This window comes from Oryzias melastigma, unplaced genomic scaffold, assembly GCF_002922805.2.
Source record: "Oryzias melastigma strain HK-1 unplaced genomic scaffold, ASM292280v2 sc01237, whole genome shotgun sequence".
Classification (NCBI taxonomy): Eukaryota; Metazoa; Chordata; class Actinopteri; order Beloniformes; family Adrianichthyidae; genus Oryzias; species Oryzias melastigma.
The window spans coordinates 1-23,460 of record NW_023417821.1 but is presented as its reverse complement, the minus strand read 5'-3'; the positions used below and the strand labels follow the sequence as shown (position 1 = coordinate 23,460).

The following is a 23,460-nucleotide window of genomic DNA, read 5'->3' as shown; positions in this document are numbered from 1 at the left end:
GCCCTCTTTTCATGAACAAGTGGCAATAAGGGTGTAAAATAACAGGAAACAACACACTAGCTTTTGCAAATGTGAAGTACGAGTGCAGATCAGTAGCCTGTACGTGTGTTAAAATGTAAGTGATGGTTTAATTGTAACTACCAACTGCAGTATTGTTCAGACACTTGATGCTGAAGACAGCTCTTAGCAAGCTGATGGGGGTGTGTATTGGCAAGAGTCTGGCGATACGATACATATCGTGATACCCAGCTCATGATACCATATTTATCACGATATATCCTAAGACTGAACAATTGTTAACTTTTTTTAAAGAGAATTGCTTAAAGTATGTCCATAAATAACAAATTAAATATTGCAATGTCAGCATGTTAATTTGCTACAGGAATTGTGATATGTTGCTGAAGCAATTTTTTTCCCTACACCCCTACAAGCTGATTAAATAGGGGTGTAAAATGGTCTCATGAGTGTGAAATGAAGATCACTGGTAAACGGCGTACAGATGTATAACACTTTACTATCTTCCTCAAAGGATATAGGTGCTTTACAGTCACAATCCCATTCACACTCTGCTGCTGAACACTGGCACCACCCTTCCACCAAGGGTAAGGTGGGGTTTAGTGTCTTACCCAATAGCACTTCAACATATGGGCGGGCAAGGAGGGAATCAACCCTACCGATGTACCACCGCTACCCCGCACTAGAGCAGTTTCCGTATTACGTTCAATAGGATCTCCACATGTGCTTGGTCACCTTCACTTCCACAAATAACCGTTAAAAGCTGTCTGGAAAAAGAAAACCAACCTGTAGCTCCAATGTTTTCAATTTATAAAATAATAAAAGAAATGTTCAGAAACCAGTTTTTAGTATATTTATAACTGGATATTGGGTCACAATAACAATAAAAGTTGGAGATTTAAATGTAATTGGCTTTATTAGCTAAAGATAAGTACATTTCTTTAAAGGTTCAGTTTGTCAGAACTATTTTGATTCAATAATCCAACATTAGATTAAATGAAATTCATTTGCATCATTTTTTTACATGAAATGCACCTTTGAGGTGATGAACAAGCTGTAGAAGTGAATGCATCCTCAGAATATCTGTAGGTCATGTGACACATGGTTGGTCTTTGGGGTGCAGAGCTAGAGTGGTCAACATATGATTGGAAGACTTCCACCTTGCCCACTCAGGTGCAAAAGTGTCCTAAAGACACTGAACCCTGCGTTACTCCTGGTGGTTATAGACTGGTGTTATTGGTGTGAAGGAGTATGAACGGATGACAGACTATAAAGCACTTATAAAGCAAGTATAAAGCAAGTAGAAAAGCCTTTTTTCAGTAAAAGTCATTTACTGTTTCTACCAGTAATTTGGTGGTCGATGATTATTAGGTTTCTCCTATAGCCTATTTTCATTGCACATCGTGGTTGTGTCTTTTTTCAAAGAATTTCCAGGTTCCGTCTTGTATTTTCTTGGGTCAAAAACCCAGCTTATGAACCATATTTTATATTTTTGAGTCAGAAAGTGTGCATAGTGTGCTAAACTCAAATTCACCATCATTTTGCACAAAACAGTCTCAATTCACAGCTTTTTCCTTGTCAAATTGTTGATTTAAATGTATTTTTTTTAAACACTTATCAGTTACAAGAGTTCAATGAGTCACAAACATTATTAGGATGTGAGGATCGTATGACAGACATGATGAAATGTGCTTTACTTTATGGTCATGAATTGACTTCAAGCAAAAGGAAAGAGCACATCGCTCCAACTGAAGATGTAAAATAAAAAATAGAAAGGAGGATGGTTCCCCGGGTTTGAATTTTCATGGACTTTTAGTTCTATTAACCTCAACCGTAGAGTTTCCGGGCCTCAACCAAGCGCGTGCTTACAAAACTTTAATCACTTAGATGGTTTGTGACCGGCAGGAAAAATATTATCATCAGGCGCTCATAATTGCAATTATTCGGACACAGGATTGCTCCAAATAAAACGCTTATGGTTTAGATTACGTGATCTGCTTTTGCCTGTCAGGAAAAAAAAAATAAAAAGGGGGCAACACGAGGACTCGGCTCACCAAGGTGTCCTAATGTAACTAATACATGCTGAGCCAAACTGTCAGACTCCCCATCTGCCCCCCCACATCCGTTTTTAGACTCTAAGCTGCTCTCTGGCAGATCCGGCTCAACCATTTATCCTGCATTTGCCTACTTAATGAATACATTTCTACTCAACCAATTTTGTAATGGCCTCTGCTCACAAAGGGCTGCTAAATTAAATTGAGGGACTTAATATAGCAGGAAATTGTAACCTTATGGATTTTAAAAAATAATCATTTAAAATCATAATTTGCCAAACTAGCAAAAAAGATGTTGAAAAATCCAAAACTTTAAGAGAAAAAAAAGTTTAACAGTATGGCCCAAATCGGCTTTAATATGAGAAAAATGTGAGATGAGAAATTATAAGTCAGTTTTTGAATATTTATGGCCCTCTAGTGGTGAGTATAAGTATGACAACACAAAAGAAGACAAAAAATAGCTTTATCATAATTTTAATGTTTAACTGTACTGAATGCTTTCACAGAATACAACACAGCCTTAAACTGAAATATACAGCAATAGACCCATTTAATACAAAATAAACCTGAAAAATTATATTCATGTGGACTTCTTCTTGAGTGTAACACCTTGAACTGAACGGCTGTGTCTTTCTTGTCCTTTCAGCTGGACTTTAACAGAAGACATCCCACTCCAGAAATGCAGCATTGTATTCAGTCACACATCAAGATCACTGAAAGGCAGATGCACGATTACAGGAGCAGCTCGGACCGCATGCACAAGCTGTGTTCAAGTTTGTATTCAGCCATCAGTGAGGCTCGTTTTCCACTGATGGAGGGGGAAAACACACACAAACGCACGATGAGTTTAGAACAGGAACCAATCACGCGTTCTCCAGAAACGTTGGCCTCTTTGAAAGGCCGCTGCTACATCGAAAAACCAACAAACGCTTCAATAAATAGATCATTGTAACACTCTGATATACATACTTTAAGGTTTTATCTGTTTTTTACTTTCATTATTTACAAACATCAGCACAATATATACTGAATGTGTACTGCATACACACTCACACATACAAGTCTAACCCTCATGGGTGGGAAAATGTTAAATAGATGCATTTTTGAAACATTTTATTTCTCATCAGATAGATCTCCAGGCGACGGCAAAAAACTGTGCGATTGACCAGAAAAATGTTATTTCAGAAATAAGACGTTCATGAAAGCTTAGCAGTTCATCGTTTCTGTGATCATTTAAAGACCCACTCTGATCAAAGCTGTTTTTAGCATGTTCTTGTGGCAACGATGGAGAACAGAAATAAAGAAAATTAAGCTCAAACTTGCATTTCTGAGTATTTCTGTATCCAAATCATTGTGAATCGGGAGCAGACAAAAAAATGTAATTTGAAAAAGATATATTTGTGATGTCGGTGTCCCGCCCTCAACTCAGAGGTAAATTTCTGGAGAAATGATTTTCTAGAAAATTATTTTTTTTAAATTTTGACTAAAAACAAAAAAAAATCCTAAATAATACACCAGAGGGAACAAAGTCAAAATAGATCAAACGATGATCAGAGTGAGCCTTGAGTATCTTTATATATATTTCAACTATAACTAAATCAATTTATTGTCTTTAAGTTAAAGAACAAAGCTGTCACCATAGCAACGGGAGGACTTGTCTGAATTCCAATTGCTTTCTAGTTCTTCTTGCAAAGATGGCATCCTCACAGGTAAGGAAGCACACCTTTATGACATAACTCGCAGGATTAATACAAAACGTTCAGAAGTCTGATCATGACTTCCTTGATCAGATGAGCTCGTTTTAACAGCGAGGGTGTTGGAAGCGTTGGTTGCAAGGAGCCCCTAAAGGGACACTGAAGTAAAAATAAAAGAATCTTTTTCTAAAGGTTGATGTAAAAACATATTTTTTAGGTAACTAACTGGTGCACACCAGATAGTAACTGGAAAAAATAAATAAATAAATAAAAAAAAATATATATATATATTTTTTAAATTCAAGTTAGAAAAATTCTTGTTACTAAGTGGTGCTCACCAGATAGTAACTGGTGTGCACAGTTAGTAACTAGGATTTTTTTCTTTTATTTCAATTTTTAGTAAAGAGAAAAAAAACTTAAATTAAAAAAATAAACTATTTACGGTAATTAATGTTGTGTTTTGTTATTATTATCCGGTACCCATCAGATAGTAACTGGCGTGCACAGTTAGTAACCAGGATTTATTTTTCTTTTACTTCTATATGTAGAAAAAAAAAAATCAATTTAAAAAAAAAATATTAAATGTTACATAAAAAAAAATCAGTTATTATCTGGTGCGCACCAGTGTGCAACTAGATTTGTTTTTTACTTCAACTTTTAGAAGAAAAACTTTTTATTCTTTAACTTCAATTTTTGTTTTTACTTCCATGTCCCTTTAGGGGTTCTGTAGGTTGCCAAGGAAAAAAAGAAATAAAAAGTCGCACCTTCTACCTTCAGGAGGGAACCATTTTCTGTCCAATCATCTGAACAGTACTGGAATTGGTTCTGCTGATGGTGAATCAAACTGAAAAGTCTGAATTGAAAAATACTTTTTATTGCTTTCTTCCAAAATGTGCCGTTTTTTTTTCAGCGAATAAAGTGATTTTCTGTTTTACTAGTGAGATGAAATTTCAAAACAAAAAGGGGTTGTTGTTCTTGTTGATCGCGGTGGAACCGTAGAGGTTAGCCACACCTGCCGGGGTGTTTCCTCCCAATGTCGTCCCAGGCTGCATCCTTCCCTCTCCGCTCCCTCTCACAGACCCAAGCTGCACCTTTGCCGCTTCAGGAACCCCCCAAGCTGCAGACCCCCCAAAATTATACGGTGGGGGCTGAAATGTGTGGGGACGCACTGCACCATATGGAGTGGGTGCGAGACTGGAGCCAAATGGATTGTGGTAAGGGGCGGATCTTTCGGGAAAAACCCCTGACGGAACCGTGCAACCAGATGAGCTGTCTGAGAAAGTGCCTGGGAAAAAAGGAGGAGCGACAGGAGCTTGAAGGGAGGAGGAAAGGGAGCGAGGGAGGGGGGCACAGCCTGAAGTAATCCAGTTGAGAAAAGATGCACCAACGGCAGAGCAGAGAGGGCGAGAGCATCGAAAGGGTTAATGAACTCCAACCCGTACGCACAGTAACTTCACAGAAGGTCACCGAATCTCATCCAAACACAATTGAAACAACAACACAGCACTGGGGGGGTGTGATTGTGTTTGTGGGGGGAGGGGTCAATAAACTCTTCCACACAAATCCACTGATCTGTTGTCTCTTTTGGTGGACTAAAGTCAGAGCGAGCCAGGAGTGATTCCACATAGAGTCAAGCTCCTTTCTGTCCTTACCCATGGCTTGTGTTGGGGGGGCAGGCGTGTTTGTCAGGGGGTGTTGGCTGGGTTTGGAGGAAATCAGATCATCCAAATCAACCAGCGACGCCCCCGCCGGGCCCAGGAAGGACACGGCCTTTCTGATCATCTCCTTCCCTGTAATGAAATAAAGGTCCAACTCTACTCTAAAAGGTGTTTTCTTTTGGGAGGGGGGCACAGGCCAGGGAGGAAGAGAGAAAGAAAGCAAAGCGGAGGAAAAGGTTAATTGATTAAGAAAGTTAGCTGCCTGCAGATTGAAGAGGATGGAGATGAAATGCAGCAGATGAAAAGTGAAGTTTGGCTTGGGCATTAAGGCTTTGATTAGAAATTAGCTCACAGATTAGCAGCTACACCTCAGAGGATTTGAGCAAAGCTTTGAGGAATGAATGGAAAATAATGAACAGGAAAGTGTGTCCCGAGGGTCGAAGGAGACTTACCTGTGGGGTCATTGCTAGGGGAGCCCCAGGGGTCGTTAGATTTAGATGCCGCATCTCCAAAGGGGTCATCGGATGGGGAAGACTGTGATGGCGGAGCAGGAGCTCCCCACGCATCATCAGCAGAGACAGGAGCGGACGCTGAGAGAAGAACAAAGGCAGAGAGACAATAAATATCATGCAACCCTATGTTTAGATCTGAACTTGTGAACTTCTTTACATTATTATATTTTGTTGAGATGGAAGATGACAGTTCAGCAGACTTTTTGACTGAATCATACATGGGTCAAATGAAGATTTCTACTAATTAAATACACCTATAGTGACAATTATCCTGAGTTTGCAGGATGTAGTCATCGTTTCTCACCTGGGGCACCCCATGGGTCATTTTCTGGTTTAGATGCATCTCCAAATGGGTCAGAATCATTAATAGGTGAAGAGGCTACTTCTCCCCAGGGATCTTTCCCATTTGTTTGCGTTGGAGCAGAGGGTGCCCCCCAAGTGTCTTTGGTGTCTTGGGGTGAGCCCTCCACTGGGGCTGCGAAGGGATCTGAGGCCTTCCCTTCTGGTGGACTGGATGGCACTGCAAATGGATCTCCTATAGGTGGTGATGGTGGTGCAGCAAACGGGTCATCCTTTATGGATTTTGATGGCTCAGAGAAAGAATCATCTTTAGGAGGTGATGTTGGTGTAGAGAAAGGGTCAACTTCAATTGCTTTTGTTGGAGATGAAAATGGATCTTTGGGAGCAACAAACGACTCGTCTTTGGGGGACAGTCCTTGTGTAGGAGGGGATGTTGTTGGAGCTGTGAAGGGATCATCCTTCGGAGTACCAAATGGGTCATCATCAGTTGGTGTTTTAAGGGGAATGTCTTTTTGGGTGGTAAATGGATCAGTGGGTGATGTTTTGAAGGGATCGTCTTTGGGAGCGTTGAAGGGATCGTCCTTGGGAGCGTTGAAGGGATCGTCCTTGGGAGCGTTGAAGGGATCGTCCTTGGGAGCGTTGAAGGGATCGTCCTTGGGAGCGTTGAAGGGATCGTCCTTGGGAGCGTTGAAGGGATCGTCCTTGGGAGCGCTGAAGGGATCGTCCTTGGGAGCGCTGAAGGGATCGTCCTTGGGAGCGCTGAAGGGATCGTCCTTGGGAGCGCTGAAGGGATCGTCCTTGGGAGCGCTGAAGGGATCGTCCTTGGGAGCGCTGAAGGGATCGTCCTTGGGAGCGCTGAAGGGATCGTCCTTGGGAGCGCTGAAGGGATCGTCCTTGGGAGCGCTGAAGGGATCGTCCTTGGGAGCGCTGAAGGGATCGTCCTTGGGAGCGCTGAAGGGATCGTCCTTGGGAGCGCTGAAGGGATCGTCCTTGGGAGCGCTGAAGGGATCGTCCTTGGGAGCGCTGAAGGGATCGTCCTTGGGAGCGCTGAAGGGATCGTCCTTGGGAGCGCTGAAGGGATCGTCCTTGGGAGCGCTGAAGGGATCGTCCTTGGGAGCGCTGAAGGGATCGTCCTTGGGAGCGCTGAAGGGATCGTCCTTGGGAGCGCTGAAGGGATCGTCCTTGGGAGCGCTGAAGGGATCGTCCTTGGGAGCGCTGAAGGGATCGTCCTTGGGAGCGCTGAAGGGATCGTCCTTGGGAGCGCTGAAGGGATCGTCCTTGGGAGCGCTGAAGGGATCGTCCTTGGGAGCGCTGAAGGGATCGTCCTTGGGAGCGCTGAAGGGATCGTCCTTGGGAGCGCTGAAGGGATCGTCCTTGGGAGCGCTGAAGGGATCGTCCTTGGGAGCGCTGAAGGGATCGTCCTTGGGAGCGCTGAAGGGATCGTCCTTGGGAGCGCTGAAGGGATCGTCCTTGGGAGCGCTGAAGGGATCGTCCTTGGGAGCGCTGAAGGGATCGTCCTTGGGAGCGCTGAAGGGATCGTCCTTGGGAGCGCTGAAGGGATCGTCCTTGGGAGCGCTGAAGGGATCGTCCTTGGGAGCGCTGAAGGGATCGTCCTTGGGAGCGCTGAAGGGATCGTCCTTGGGAGCGCTGAAGGGATCGTCCTTGGGAGCGCTGAAGGGATCGTCCTTGGGAGCGCTGAAGGGATCGTCCTTGGGAGCGCTGAAGGGATCGTCCTTGGGAGCGCTGAAGGGATCGTCCTTGGGAGCGCTGAAGGGATCGTCCTTGGGAGCGCTGAAGGGATCGTCCTTGGGAGCGCTGAAGGGATCGTCCTTGGGAGCGCTGAAGGGATCGTCCTTGGGAGCGCTGAAGGGATCGTCCTTGGGAGCGCTGAAGGGATCGTCCTTGGGAGCGCTGAAGGGATCGTCCTTGGGAGCGCTGAAGGGATCGTCCTTGGGAGCGCTGAAGGGATCGTCCTTGGGAGCGTTGAAGCGATCGTCCTTGGGAGCGTTGAAGCGATCGTCCTTGGGAGCGTTGAATGGGTCATTGTTAGAAGACGTGAAGGGGTCAGGTTTATCTTTTGATGCAACAAAAGGATCTTCTCCATTCTTTGGTGCACTAAAGGGATCAGGTTCAACTTCCTGTGCTACGAATGGATCTCCCCCATTCTTTGGTGCAGCAAATGGATCTTCCTCAGTTGTTGCTGGAGCTACAAATGGATCTTCCGTTTTGGCGGCACCTGACCATGGATCACTGCTGGTTTCTTTAGGAGGTCCCCATGGGTCTTTTTTCACTACTTCCTCTTCTTCTGATTTGTCTCCTCCCCAAGCACTGCCTTTTGAGTCTGCAGTTTTGGCTGCATCCTCCCATTTCAACTCGTCTTCGCTCATCTTTGCCTAAAAACATAAGAAGTGCAAACTGATCACATCAAATCCATCTTTGAATTGAACTTTATCCAATAGATTGGATGAAGATCTAGTCTATTGGTACTCTTGCTTTTTAGTAGGGAGGGGTTGATACAAACGATTAATTGATCTGAATTGATCTAAGCTTAATAGATCAATCGATCCATAAAAATAGAAATCGATCTAACGCAAAAAGAGAAGGTTGCCAGATTCATGCTAACATATATTGGGATTTCCCATGGTAGGGTTAATGCTAACGCTCGGTGGTCGACTTAAGTATACATAAATGACTAAATGAACATTTTTATATACTCACAGGCATACATTTTCATATTTCCAGGAAACATTTTTAAAAAAATATTTTTAAAGTAACCATTTGTGGTCTAATGCAGTGATCCCTTTTTGTGACTGAGGACCAGTCAACCGTAGTGAGAATCTGGTTATTTTTCAAAATAAAAGATTTATGGGACTCAAAACAACAAACTAGTATAATTTATTAGTTCTTCTGTGGCCCGTTGGCAATTGATCCACGGGCAGGTACTGGTCGCGGCCCAGTGGTTTGCTCATACTTTCTTCTTCTCCTGGAACAAGGTTTAACGCTGTAGCGTGATCGACACCTAGTGGGCAAACTGAAACGCCCTCCAGGAAAGGAAGACCATTTGTTGGAGCTTCTCTGTCTGAGAACCCATGAAATACTATATGGTAATAACTATCTCAGTATAATGTCACCAATACATTTTACAGTATGTGAACTGTATCGAATTAATATCAATATCTTCAAAACATATTTAGATTATTGATGTATTTCGAAACAAATGTGTCTAAATTTGCAAACCATGTAAATTCAAAATTGAATTGAATTGAGTGGATTGAAAGAATAAAAAAAAAAAAAAAAACTTAATTAAATTTATCCAGGCCATGGTGAATCAAATCGAATCAATTCTGAAAATTATTGGTGATACTCAGCCCTACTATTTGGTGAAAGTGATGGCACTTAAGATACTTACTCTCCTCTCTGTTTCTTTTTTCTCTGCCTCAAGTCGAATGCGCTCCTCTTTGCGGGCAGCAAAGGAAGCAGTCAGATCAGCTACAGAAGGAATATTGTCCAGAGACGGAAGGCCTGTAGAACCAGGAACGTAGCATGGCTTGTAGCTGGGATCCTTAATTGCTTCAGTTGATGAGGCTAGGCATAACAAAAAAAATAAAATCATAGATATTACATAACATATTTAATAGCTATCAGCACTGTTCTAAATTGGAATTCCAACATTATTCCTCTAAATACAGAGATTTGACTGCAGCAGGTCTACCACAGAGAAGACAATTATCTGTAAATTCTTCATAAAATGTTTAGCTAAACAAAGACAAAAATACTTACCAGCAGCACCTTTTGATGTCTTTTCTCTAGTCTTCAGGGCAAAGTCTCTCTCTTCCTTCAATTTGTCATCATCCTCCATGAGAACGAGGACAACCTTGGCCTTCTCTCTTACATTACCACCCTGAAATAACCATTACATCTTTAGCCTCCAGGCAGTTCAGCTGGTACAACCAAATATCTTGCTATCAAATAAATTCTAAAACACCACAAATTGAAGTCTCATTGCAGAAAACACTACAAATGTGGCCCAAAGCTTGGCTCTTAGGTGGCATACATTAAGCTAAAAGGACCAAAATTATCTAAATGTTTCAATATAAATAATTGATTACCTAAATGAACAGCTTGAAACTCCTTAAGTGGAAGGTAAAAGAATGTACAAGTGTCACCTGATCTTTGCCATCCTTTTCAACAAAGCGGTACTCTGTGAGAGCCTTCACGATGTAAATGTTGTCTTTCATTTTCAGAAGCACACGATCATCACCGGTTTTCAACAGGTACTCCAGTAATGTCAAAGACTGCAAGAACAAAACAAAAAAAAAGACATACCAATAAAATAAACAACATAAAGCGCATGAAGTTTACCTTAAATCTCACAGAAATGTTACTTTTAGTATGTCTTTTGAAGAGGAAAAAAATGCATAACTGAACTCTGAGAAGTTTGAGAGCAGTTTTGGTGTTTTATATTTGGGGACATAACAGATATAAAAATTATGGTTTGTCGACATTTGTCCTGCTTTAGCTTTCTTTCTTGTTTATTTGAGTTTTAATAAGTTTAGGTTTGACCTCCCATTTACAGTATCTGCCTATTGTGGTTGCTTTTATGGCGAGCAGAGCTGCCACACGAGTGATTTTGTATGGCAGAAGAACCACATTGTTTAGGTTTATCAACAAAGACAGTAAATAATAAATCAAAACAGTTCCCCACCTTGTGTATGTGCCTCCAGTTCTTGTCGTCTTTAAGCCGCTTCCAGAGCATGGTCATGATCTCATTGCAAGCCACCACATTATAAGTGAGATCGGAGATGTCAGCCATCTGAGAGCTGGAGGGACCCCATGGATCATTGGAAGTAGCTTCTCTCACCTGGAGGAGATGCATGAAAGGAGGGTTCACATTCGTTCTGAAGGGTCTTATATAAGGAAGGACAGATTTTTCTGCAAAAGCTGCTAGATTGTAGCTCTCCCCACCTTAACCTCAGCCTCAGAGTAGTTCTGGACCAGGTTCTTCAGCTGTCGGCGGAGCATGGAGGAAGTCATGATGTCGAGAAAGGGGGTAGTGGGGAATCAAACCACCACAATCTGACGAGGAAATAAAAAAAATATATATAATAAACATTAACATTTATCTCAAATAACCGAAAATAAACACAATGACATTTTCATACACAAAAAAAACCCCACACACCTTCAATTAAACCTGCCTCTGTTCAATAATTAGATCTCAGAGAGCATTCATCTGCTCTTCTTCCTCCCGACCGCATTGATTTTTATCCAGATGTCAGAAGCAGTAGATTCCCCTCTATTCCCTGCAATTAGTAGCAGAACATACATACATACATATATATATATATATATATATAAAATATTTCTAACCATAAATTATAACATGCATATATGAAAACATTTATTAAATTATTAATTAACAACATCCATCTCTATATGATTTGCTGCGTTCAACAAGAATATATGTTGGGCATAAATTATTCATCCAATGACATCACTCAAGTGTCAAATTGTTTTACATTTTTTTGCTTAAAAATGTGCACATATACAGTACAAGTCTAGACACAAAACTAAACAGACAAAAACAAAAACAATGCTGGTTTGAAGCTAATAACCTGTAATTTTTTTATGAATAACAAATATTTTGGTCATAAAATAAAAAAACAAAAAAAACAAATATGTGCTAAAATTTACTTAGAATTTAAATTATTAGTTTGGACTACACCTTATGAAGCAAACTTTAAACATACTATAATATACTAGATGTAGTTATAAAAAAATAAGAAATCCTCACATCATTGTAAAATGCAAGATTTTACCAATGTGCCAACATTTGAAGAAATACTTAAGACTTTCCTACAAAAAATTTAGATCATAAGTCATACAAATATGTTAGCTTATAAATCATAAATAATACAACTTGCATAAATATTTCATGTTAAATACCTTCATTTATGTTCACAGTTAAAAATGCTCAAATTAGGAATAAAAGACACATAAATAATAAACAGCTATACTTTAAAGGCAATAATCTACATGCAGACAATAGAAATAACTGAATGATAAAATACTAAATGTTATTATATCTACTTTTAAAATTTAAAGCAATATTATACTAAACAAGGAATTATATAAATATGTCATGAATCTCTTAGGAAGTAGCATCATCATATTATGTCTGTTTTTAATGTTCTTTCTTCCTTATCTTTGTTTTCCTTTAACTTGTTTTTAAAATGATTTCATCTGAATAAATAAACCTTGTGCCCTTGTAAATTTTGTTTCTTGCCAGCTCTCAAACAATACTTATGTATCTCATGAATAAATACTTTGTTTTTTTCAGTCTTGTTCATATTTTGAAACATTTAGTGGAAAACAACAGAACAGCAGGAGGACTGGAGGACATGCAGTAAAATCAGGAACACGATGGGAACACCTAATCATCACTGCAAAACCGAATAACACTAGATTAGGGTATCAGAAGATAAGAAATGTCATTGCGTTCAAATAAACAACACAACAACTGTGGGGCTAAGCTAGAAGCTAGCTGATAGCATTTTGAAGCTGGATGAGAAGCATTTTAAGCTAAAAGACTGACAGAATCGTAGTGAAAGCTCAGTGCGAACCACAGTAACTGTACGCCGTCGAGCAGAGAAGTATCGCGTCGATTTAAAGTCAAGGACCGTCTTTCAGCACCTTGGAGAGCGACGGAAGACGGGTAGCTGCTGGCTAACGGCCAACACTTGCTGTCAATTGATGAAGAATTAGCCTAAACACTAAATATGGCTGACCAAACAGAGCAGTATGAATGAAGGGACTGCGGCCTCTTACGGACAAAAACACCACAAAGTGCTTTCAAATGGAAAAAAAACCACGTATTTAGAGCTAAAACAGCACGAACCTAGGGTTGATTTGCAGGAATCTTCGAGGACACGACGCAAGGCAGCAGTTTCCGTTTCCGCAATTTTCAGCACCTGCTAGACCACGCCCCTTTTCCAAAATAATAGTTTTTTTCCTTACTTTATATATTTTTTTAACTAATCAAATACGCTATTTTTAAACATCTAATGGGAATTTTGGTCAAACGAATAATTAAATGTATTATTATTTTTACTATTACAATTTCCTTTTTGTTTATGAGTCCACTTATCTCATTTATTTTGCTAGGTGTCATCATTTTTATTATATTTTATTAATATTTTTTTAATTATAATTTTTTACCGCCGTCTGTCGGTTTGGACGCGGTCAAAAGCGGCAGAAATGACTCACGACCACCTATCAATGACAGTTGGCGCAAGATGGCGGCCGAGGGGGAGTACGAGTCGATCCTGTGCGTGAAACCAGATGTCAACGTTTACCGCATTCCGCCGCGAGCCTCCAACCGCGCGTACAGGTGAGGCGACGCGTGCGGCTCCAAACGGAACCGAGCAAACTGCGTCGAGAGGGCTCGGTTCTGATGTTCGGGTGACGTTTCCACACATAGGGGCGAGTGACTCTGCAGTTTTTGTGCTGCTAATAATCAAAATTAAATATTTGTTTGGATATCGGGAGGTTTGGGGGCGCGGATAATTATTGGACCTGCTCGGTTAAGTTGCTTTGCTGTCATAGTTCTCAACGCTGCGGGTTTTTTCCAGAACATTAGCAGAACTGACTTGTGTTAAAGCCGCGTTTGACATGTTAATCAAATTGTTACTGAGCCTGGATTATGAGTCATGGAATTTAACATTTTCTATCGGCCTTTTATTTTGTTATAGACGCTGCATGGGCGGAATCCCTTTCTGGGTGGTTAGGGGCAGATTTAGACTGATGGGCCCCCTGTACCCACCCTGTGCTGAAACTCACAGCCCAACTTATTATTATTTGTAGATAATAATAATTTAGTGCCGAATTCTTACAACATTATCAAAAATATGCAAGTAATAAAAAAGTCATGATTATTATCATCCAATTTATTCCCAATGCTTAAAAAAATGTTCAATTTATGTGACAAATTGAATGAAAGAAGTTTAACTGTGAACTCATTTTACTTTGTAAATATAATTTGATGACTTAATAAATATATGAATAGAAATAATAAAAAAGAAACATTATAAAGTCACTGATTTCTATTTAGACTGGAGCTCAGATGATCAAATTGAAACTTTTAAAGGACTCAATCTGATCAAAATTGTGTTTTTTTTATCATTTATTGTTACATTATTCTGATGATGGAGGACATGTATAAGGAAAATTATGCTTAAAGTTACATTTCTGAGTATTTCTGTATTCAAATTGTTGGGAATTAAGAGCAGGCGAAGAAATTCAAGCTGAAAAAGAGCGTTCTTGTGAACGTAGAAAATTTGCTGGGCGTGCCACAAGCTCTCTCTCGCTCCGCTCCAGTACTTAAAATGATGGGGAAAGGGGTGGGATTGCTCCGCACCAATGGGCCCTGCCCACCACCTAGAGGTGAATAAATGAACTCCTGTTGCTCTGCAAAAATTGTCCTAGAAAATGAAAAATGTTTTTATTTTGGCAAAAAATGTCATAATCATAATTAAGAGACACCTGGGAACGCTTTTACAAAAGATCATAAAATAGTCGGAGTGGGTCTTGAAATGAGAGAATACATCTGCAATCGGAGTGAACTTTGTTTTGGCAGAAAATTTGTATTAGCTCAGTATTTTAGAGACACAAGGATTAAAAACCCATGGATGTTTCCTGGCATTTTGAAACAAATGTGTTTTTGCACCAGTAAAGTAGTTGTCTTGCGTCTGCAGGGCAGCCGACTGGAAGCTGGACACTCCAGACTGGTCTGGCCGAATGAGGATCACAGCCAAGGGCAAAGTGGCGTTTATCAAGCTGGAGGACAAAATCTCAGGTTTCTATATCTGCTTTATTCCTGTTCATTGTTATTTTATCTCTTCTGTTAGCTGGGCATTTTGTAAATTTTCCTTGTCCGTTCTTGCAGGAGAGCTGTTTGCACAAGCGCCAGTGACAGAGTATCCCGACATTGCAGTGGAAACAGTCAGTGACTCCAGCCGCTACTTTGTTCTGAGGATACAGGACGACAGCGGTGAGTTTTCAGGGGCAACGTTTGTTGGTTTGTAGGCGTTGGATCATTGTCCTTTTGTTCTGTTGTGTTCAGGTCGCAGCGCTTTCATCGGAGTCGGCTTTGGAGACAGAGGAGACGCCTTTGACTTCAATGTGGCTTTGCAGGATCATTTCAAGTAAGCAGGTTGTGTCTGAGGTGACTAGGAAAAAAAAAAAAAAAAAAATCTGTTTTTGCCTGCGTTGCTCTTTACAACCACATTTGGTATCTGGAATCCTTAAAAATCAGATAAAAAATATAAAGTGACAGTTTTTGTTTTGTAAAATGCTGATGTGCTTTTATTATTTCTGTATGTGTTTTTGGATTCTCTACAGGTGGGTGAAACAAGAGAACGAAATCAGTAAAAATGCACATCTAGGAGATTCTGGACCCAAACTGGACTTGGGCTTTAAGGACGGGCAGACCATCACTCTCAACATTGGAGTAAGAACACAAATGTTTATTTATTTATTTATTTAACTCAACTGATGAAGCTCCTCTGTTGGTCACAAGTGTTTAGAAAAGATAATGAGTCAATAAAAGGTAAAATTGTATTTTTTAATGAAAAAAATATGATGACGAAAAAGTATAAATGATAAATTTGTAAATTTCAAGAGTCACCAAACTTCAGATATTGTTTTAAGATTTTCATGTTGTTGTTCTTTTCAAAATTTCTCATCGATCATTTAAAAAAATGTAATGTTTAAATGCAGTTATTTTTCATTTTATAGTGCAAATTTTAGTTTGTAGTTTTATATTTGTCCACCAGATGGCGTAATGTTTCTTCTTTCAGCAGCAACTTTTACATGTTTGCTAAAACAATTATTGTGCTGATACTAATATCGTTATTATTAGTTGGAATAATAATAAAATAGTCCTTGAAATGTGTTTACTGTCAAATATTTTAGGCATTTATACTTTTTTTCATTGAATAAAATATTGTCTGAAAACACACTTCAAGTTCTGAAATCATTTATTATTTATTCTCTGTACTTAAAAGCTGCTATTAGTAAGAAAAATTAACCCTTTTGATTATAAACAAACAGAAATATCTTACAGCATTTTGTTTGCCTTATAACAGTTTTCATTTTCATAATTAGATGCATTTTAATATTAAAGAATCTGTTGTTATAAAGAACGTTCATTGAATGGATAAATAAACTTATCCTACATTAAGCTATATTTTATTGTTTATTGCTGTCTTAAATTTAACAGTTGTCATTTAGTGAAAAAAATAATTTAACATTAAAGACTAAAAATAATTGAGTTTGTAATATGGACACAAAACGGCTAAATATTCTTCCCAAAACTGTTTTCATAGAAATCACCTCTAATCTAATGCCACAGTTTTTGGTTATTTATATGTCTTCCTGTAATTTAATTTCTTTATTTGTGCATGTTATTTTTTTAATAACTAGTCTATCAACGTTTTGTGTCTTTGAGCTTCCAGAGTTTAATACATAAAGATGATAACTTTGTTCTGTTGACATACGTTCATAGGTCTGTGAGGAAATGTCATTAAAGAATTTCTAGTTTTCCTCTCAAAGAATAAACAACTGATAATAATGTTAAATATTGATATTTTAGTGTGAAAACAATACTTTTATAATCACAATTATAAATTCTTATGTTCTTTATGTTTTTCAGCAAGGTAAAAGGAGGGATAAGCCCCGCCCACAGAGCTCAGGTGGACTTGGACTCCTCCCACCACCACCTGGAGGCAAGATAGCCCCTCCTCCTCCCTCATCAGGGACATCTAACCACAACACAGTCCCACAGACTGGAGGGACGGCGACAGGTAGCCAAATCAGCAGAATCAAAATGAATGTATTTTTATGAAGGAATTTTAGAAACCTGTAAGACAAGAGGATCAAAATTAAACATAATAAAGGATTTGACATTGTTTTTCTATGTGCAATCATTTTATGTGCATTTTTCTGAGCAAAAAATGTTACAATTATCTAAATTTTGTGATTTACTTGGACTCAATAATGTTTTTTTGACTATTTTTCCGCCTCTCTCCGTCAGAATGTCTGCTGGATCTGGACAGCAGTAACTCCAACACAGTGGTTCAGTCAAACCCCAATGCAGACCTTCTTTGGGGAGACTTCTCAGCTCCTGCAAGGTTTCTCACTTATTTACTATTTTTTTTAAATTATGTGTCCAAAATCAGCTTTGACTGTGGAGGGGACTACGTTTTCAACCTCAGTCTGCTTAGTTTCATGTCTTCTTACATTGTTCAAAATGTATCTTGGCCTAAAAAATAAACTCTTATCATATTTTAGCAGGCAAATAATAATAAAAAAATGTTTAATCAGATTTATCCAGTTGGATATCTTAAAACTTACTTAAATCAATAAGCTGTTCTTTTGAATTTTTTATTTTATTTGTCAATTTAAAACTTGCATGCAGCAGATTTTTGTTTTATAAAATTGCAGTTTCAGATTGTATTTATTTATTTGACGTTTTTCTGATATTTTCGTTGTCGTTTCACACATTTAATAACACATGTTCAACAGCTGTCAGTGTAGATGTTGTAGTATCTTTTAATATTATTTTAGTTCTTTTTAAGATAGAAGATATATTTTTAAGCTAATTTTAATCTTAAAAGTATATTTCAGAAAATGTAACTTCTTCAGATTTTAGTTTTGCATCTTCTATATAGTTGTTATTTTCTCATAGCATTTGTAGCCAGTATATGTTTTACACTGTTTATTTTAAAATTTTATTCTTTCTTTGATATTTTCTTATCTAATTAAATGATTTAGCAAAAAATAGTATTTTTTTTAAATATAACACTCCATGGATTTTTTATTTATGTTTATTTAGCATCCGAAAATGAAAAACTACAAGATCACTTTATTTTTGTAGGACATTGGGCATATATTACTTTTTTTAAAAAAAATATTGATATTTTGCTAATAACATAAAATAAAGTAAATAAATTATTTTGAAAAGTTTTTTTCCTCACATTTTTGCATATTTTGCCTAATATGTGTAGTTCATCTATTGAGTTTTATTACACTACGTGTATCCTTCTGTTAAAAATGTTTAAAACTTAAATATACTGTGTATTAATCATTTAAATGTAAATGTAATATAATTTAAAGATTCTTGGCATTGCTCATGATAAAGTTTTTTCTTCATATTTAGAATTTCTTCATCTGATTCAGCCTTTATTTTTCTTTTAGGTGCATTAAATTTTATTTAGTTATTTTAGTACATTTCTAATTAGCAGTTTTTTTTTTACATTTACACATTAATAGACAGAAATGCAGATTTTTTATGATGACTCCTCCCCTTTCCAGCTCTGGTCCCCCTGCAGCCCAGCCTCAGAGCACCACAAACTGGATCCAGTTTTGATTGGCTGTGCCCCAAACCCGACAGGTGCATCATGCTGAGAGGAACACCTGGAGAGTGGCCACACGTCCTCTTTATCGCTCTCTCAGATCCTCTTAAGCAGCGTGTTGAAGCCATCAAATACGAGCCATCTTCAGCAATGTTTAAGGGCTACGTGCGCTTTGTGTTCGTCTGAGCGGAGCTTTGTATTTCACACCGTGCCCCCGCCTCACTGTCACCCCCCAACCCCGCAGCCGCGGTGGCATTTCATGTGGAGAAAGCTTTTGTTTCATGCAGCCTGTTGCTATTATGGTGTGAAAAAGAAGAAAAAGCACTTTTCAAGCTAAAAGATTCTGTTTACAAATATTTTTTTTATACAGGGTATTTTTTTGTTGCTAGTATCATAAGAAAAAATCCATATAAATGTCTTTATTTTGCATAAATTTTAAAGCATTCCTGAATAAGAAAGTTTCTAGGAGGAGTTGAATGTTGCATCTTATTTACTGAAAGATCTTTACTGAGATTTTGAATGTGTTGACGCCACTGAAGGGATTCTTCACCTTCGTGCTGATTAAATAGACGAGATTATTCCATGTATTTTTGCTGTGATCAAATAACATGAACTGTGTTTATCTGTTAGTTTTTAAGACGATTGATGACGACATGTTAGTGAATGTTTGCTTTACAACAGTATTTTGTCTTATTTTTCTCTCATTCTGCTTCGACTGTAAAATCAAAGGACTAACAAGAATAATTTACTGAAAAGACAATAAAACCTTTCAGTGGGTTTACTGAGTCTCTCCTCTTATTGCTTTTGACGGTTTATTTTACACTATAAATTTCTGTTCAGATTTAGTTAACTTGAAATGTTTTAGCTCAACTTTAATGTTATTAAAGTTTTTGTTCTTAACCCTGGAGATTCCAAGAACAACTTTATTTACAAATTAGCTTTTAAGTCTTTTGCACATTTTTTTATTTTATTTTTTTATTTTTTGGGGGGTCAATATCAGCCAAAAATAAATAAATTCTACCCTTTAAGTTCTCCAGGGTTGTCAAGGAGATTTTTGTTATATTAATATGTTCAAAATGATACATTTTAGTATCTTCCTGACGTTTCATTGAGTCATGTAACATCTAATAAATAAATATTTTTTTTATTTTCTTTTTTGGAGAATACACTTCAAATATATTGTCTTTAAAGAAGTTTTCTGTTTATTTTTAGCTTTTAGTTTAAATTAAAGCTTTTATCTAAATAAATAACTGCTGCAGTTTAAATGCAATATCAAATTTAAATTTATCAGTGAACAGGCAAAATAAGATGGAAAATTTTTTTTATTCAAAGTTTATGACAGTTTTAAACGCTCACTTAGAGGAGGAGTTTGCAATTATACTTTATGCTTTATTTAACACTTAAAAAGCCATTCGGGTCAAATTTCCACAGACCAAAACCCAACAGGAGCCACAAAGCTTCGTTTCATCCTTTAGAAAAATAAGACACAGATTTGTATTTATGTCAATGCTACCATTACGATAAATAAAAATTAACATATTTTGTATGATTAAAACATAAATATAAAGAGAAAATACAATTTAAAAAAAATAAAACAGTTAATAACTTCTGACAGAATTCACATGATTCCTTTCAAAATAAAAGACACCTTGTGTCACATGGAATCAGCTCAATAATGCCAATGAAGCAGCAGGTATTTTAATGTTTCAAAAAATATATATATATATCATTTGTGGTAGATATCTGCCAAAAATACATGGATCTAACTTAAAAAATGGATCAGAGCCAATTGTGACTCACTGTATTTCTTAACACATAAGGTGCACTTAAATGCTGTTCAAAAATAGAAAAACTAATTTCCAGTTGATTTTCTGAACCGTTAGTTTTTAAAAGCTAAAAACTTGATTTTTATTTAACCAGATAGCCACAATGGAAGGGTAAAAGAGCCACAGGTGGCAGACCCCTTACTTAGAGCAACTATGTGGAGGACATTTTACAAATGACTACATTTAGTGCTTATTTTAAATATATTTTCAAAACATGAGTGAGTTACACTGGCAGATCCTGTTCCCGCTGTGGGTCAATGACAGAGAAATGAGCGCCTGAATTGAGTTTTGGCCGTTAAAGTGATCTCCAACCCTCCCAGGAATGTCGGAGTGATAGTAAACACTTGTTAGTGAGGAAGGAGATCAGGTCATCTGAGAAGTGAGAAACACCTAGGAAGGTCTGGACGTGACTTCAGTGCAGCTTTTAGCTCTGCTGATCATCAGAAACAGAGACACAGGCAGCTGAGTTCTCTCAGGCCTCGTCAGGAACACGATTCGTCTTCCTCTCAGGCTGTTGTCGCCTCGGAGTCAGCTCGTCCTCGCGGCCCGCGTGGGAGAGTGTGACCTCTCAGATCTGGGTCACCTCCTGCAGCGCATCCTCCCAACGCGCCGACACGTGTCGTCCTCGATGAATTCAGAGAGATTCAGCACTTTTGTTGAACTGGGGACGTCCCAGATCTGTGCTGATGCATCCTAAAATACAAACTCACAAAACGGAAAATATAGAAACTAAAAAAAAAAAATCCAACGTCATGATAAAGTTTTACATTTGGATCAATTTTCTGTTTCAATCACCTACATTTCTTGAACAAACTTGGGCGAAATATCATGTGGAGATCACATGACAATCAGCAATTTTTGGTGAAAATGAGTTCTTTCTGAATATTTCACATTATCTAAAGAGTAGGAGAAACCCAAAGGGACACTTGGTGGTTTGAGGAAAATATATGCACTTTAACCATTGTAAATCTGCCTTCAAACCAAACGGAACTCACCCATCAATTTCACATCAACTGCTCCTGCACTCTCTCCGTTTTTTCCAAAAAATGTCTTCCTGATCCATGTGGGAAGAGTTACTGTTTTTAGCCTTATCGCTCCATGGAGCGTGTTTGTGTTTATCTCATTTACAATGTATAGAAGACTTGAAGAGTTCTACAAAGTCATTGATAGTCTTCATGTCTGGGTTCATGTGATCATTCAAAGACTCTCCTAGAACTGGGGGCTTTGTGCGACAGGCTGGAGACCTGTCCAGGGTCCATCCCACCTTAGCCCAACAGTAGCAGGGGTTAAGAAATGAATGAAAGTTCAGAACAAAGACACTTTTAACCCTAAAAAGTGACCCTCTACCCTGTTTATTTGCAGAAAATCTAACCTGACCGATCATTTTCCAACTTGAAATGTTGTGATCTTTCCCTAAAATGACTCCATGATTAGAAAAAAATTATATTTTGGTTTTTTTTATGTTTGCATGTGGGTTTTACACCACCAGATACTAAGATTGTTTTATGGGTAATTATGACCCCTGTGTTAAAAAAAAAAAGCATTAACACCAGAAAAAAGTTCAAAGGTCACACACAAAGTCTATAATTTTCTCACACTAAAGTGTTCACAGTTAGACTTGAACGCATGTTGCAAATCAAACTTTGACCAATCAGGCTCTTCGATTTCGTAGTGGTGTTAGGATGGCGTCACTTTTACTTTATGAAAGTACAGACATTTTGAAAATGTATCACAGAGAAGAAATTAAGAATTGAAGATGTGTGCTCAGACGGAATTATGTGACATCAAGTCTTTTATATATCAGAATAGAGTTGTGAACGAAAAAGCCTGAAGATTTACACCAAATCTCTTCCAACTGTAGGTACATGCACTAGCAAACAGTAGAAGAAGAAGAAGAAGAAGCCCCTCCCTGCTTTTCCACCACCATGGGCTAAACTCCCGTTGAAGAACCCATTTAGAGCAGTCTTGAACGCATGTCACATGAGAATCGGCCATCAAGAGCCTTTCAGGCATTGTCGCATGTTTTAGGTTGTGCGTCCAGAGTTGAAATCTTATTAACTTAAAAAACCGCATTTTGTCAACAAATAATGAAGTCAGCTTGGCCTGTGATGTGTTCATAATATAATTGAGGTCCAAAACAAACGAGGAAGAGAATCCAATCATTCTTGTCTTAAACTTTATGATTTTTTTTTTTCTCTCATTTGCCTCCAAAAAAACAATTAAAAGTTCCTCAAATTTGATTCTTGTTTTTTCTTTTTTCTTCTTCTGGTTAATTCCAGATAGGAAGTCTTCAAACAGGTGGCAGGAAGATGGTAATACTGCTGAAAGCGGCCGCCATTCAGGCGCAGCACCTGTAGTCATTGGTAACTCACCGTAATAAATAAATAAATAAATAAATAAATAAGACTGAATTATCTCATGAACCCAGACATGTAGACGTGCTAACAGAAGCTTTTTTTTAGAACTCTTAGAGCTAAAAATAATGTTTTTTTTTCCATACAATCTGTGACTTCTGGTTCTGGACTTTGATGTCTGCAGCCGGGTCCTCTTGAAAAACTTTGGACAGTGGCTCCTCCTGCTCAAGTTTTGGACAAGCGTTGAGCGACGAATATGACGTGAAAGAGACACATCGGATGTGAATTTAAACATGAAAATCATGTACGGTGTGAATGCAGTGTAACACAGTGTCAAACTTATACACACATACAAGACTAAACTAAAAAAATCCAGATAGTTCACTGATTTTTTTCTCTTTTAATATAATTAATTTGGAATATCTCGTATGACCTCATTACACAAAAGTTAAATGCATTTGAAATTCTGGATACACAACAGAAAAAGTCTCGTGAAGAAACCAAACCTCAGTGACAGTTTGAAACATTTTGGAAGCCGCCATCAACAGCTGCACAAGTCAGACGCTCTGATTTTCATGGTGGAAAACTTAAAATCTCTGTTTCCTAGATTGTTTTTCCTACACAGTAAAGTAAA

General features: G+C 38.2%; 2 protein-coding genes across 7 annotated transcripts; one reads left to right on the top strand and one right to left on the bottom strand.

Moving 5' to 3' along the window:
* Positions 1–2,527: 2,527 nt before the first annotated feature.
* On the bottom strand, positions 2,528–13,253 carry LOC112138634 (cell surface glycoprotein 1). Of its 5 annotated transcripts, none has more exons than XM_024261227.1 (11): positions 13,132–13,253; positions 11,416–11,536; positions 11,199–11,309; positions 10,939–11,094; positions 10,400–10,528; positions 10,014–10,134; positions 9,643–9,818; positions 6,238–8,626; positions 5,874–6,011; positions 5,416–5,553; positions 2,528–2,782 (listed from the first exon to the last, which is right to left on the bottom strand). In XM_024261227.1, exons 3-11 carry the CDS (start codon positions 11,265–11,267, stop codon positions 2,763–2,765), a joined length of 3,336 nt encoding a protein of 1,111 aa, XP_024116995.1. In that variant the 5' UTR covers positions 11,268–11,309; positions 11,416–11,536; positions 13,132–13,253; the 3' UTR covers positions 2,528–2,762. The 5 variants fall into 5 exon arrangements, with proteins under 5 accessions (XP_024116995.1, XP_024116992.1, XP_024116994.1 ...); XM_024261224.2 differs by lacking the exon at positions 2,528–2,782 and adding an exon at positions 4,618–5,117; XM_024261226.2 differs by lacking the exons at positions 2,528–2,782; positions 13,132–13,253 and adding exons at positions 4,618–5,117; positions 12,927–12,945.
* Positions 13,254–13,450: 197 nt separating this feature from the next.
* LOC112138637 (adaptin ear-binding coat-associated protein 1) lies at positions 13,451–19,427 on the top strand. 2 transcript variants are annotated; one of them, XM_024261233.2, is made up of 8 exons: positions 13,451–13,623; positions 14,987–15,087; positions 15,178–15,282; positions 15,355–15,436; positions 15,633–15,741; positions 16,945–17,095; positions 17,326–17,422; positions 18,606–19,427. In XM_024261233.2, exons 1-8 carry the CDS (start codon positions 13,529–13,531, stop codon positions 18,658–18,660), a joined length of 795 nt encoding a protein of 264 aa, XP_024117001.1. In that variant the 5' UTR covers positions 13,451–13,528; the 3' UTR covers positions 18,661–19,427. The 2 variants fall into 2 exon arrangements, with proteins under 2 accessions (XP_024117001.1, XP_024117002.1); XM_024261234.2 differs by lacking the exon at positions 13,451–13,623 and adding an exon at positions 13,668–13,715.
* Positions 19,428–23,460: the final 4,033 nt, after the last annotated feature.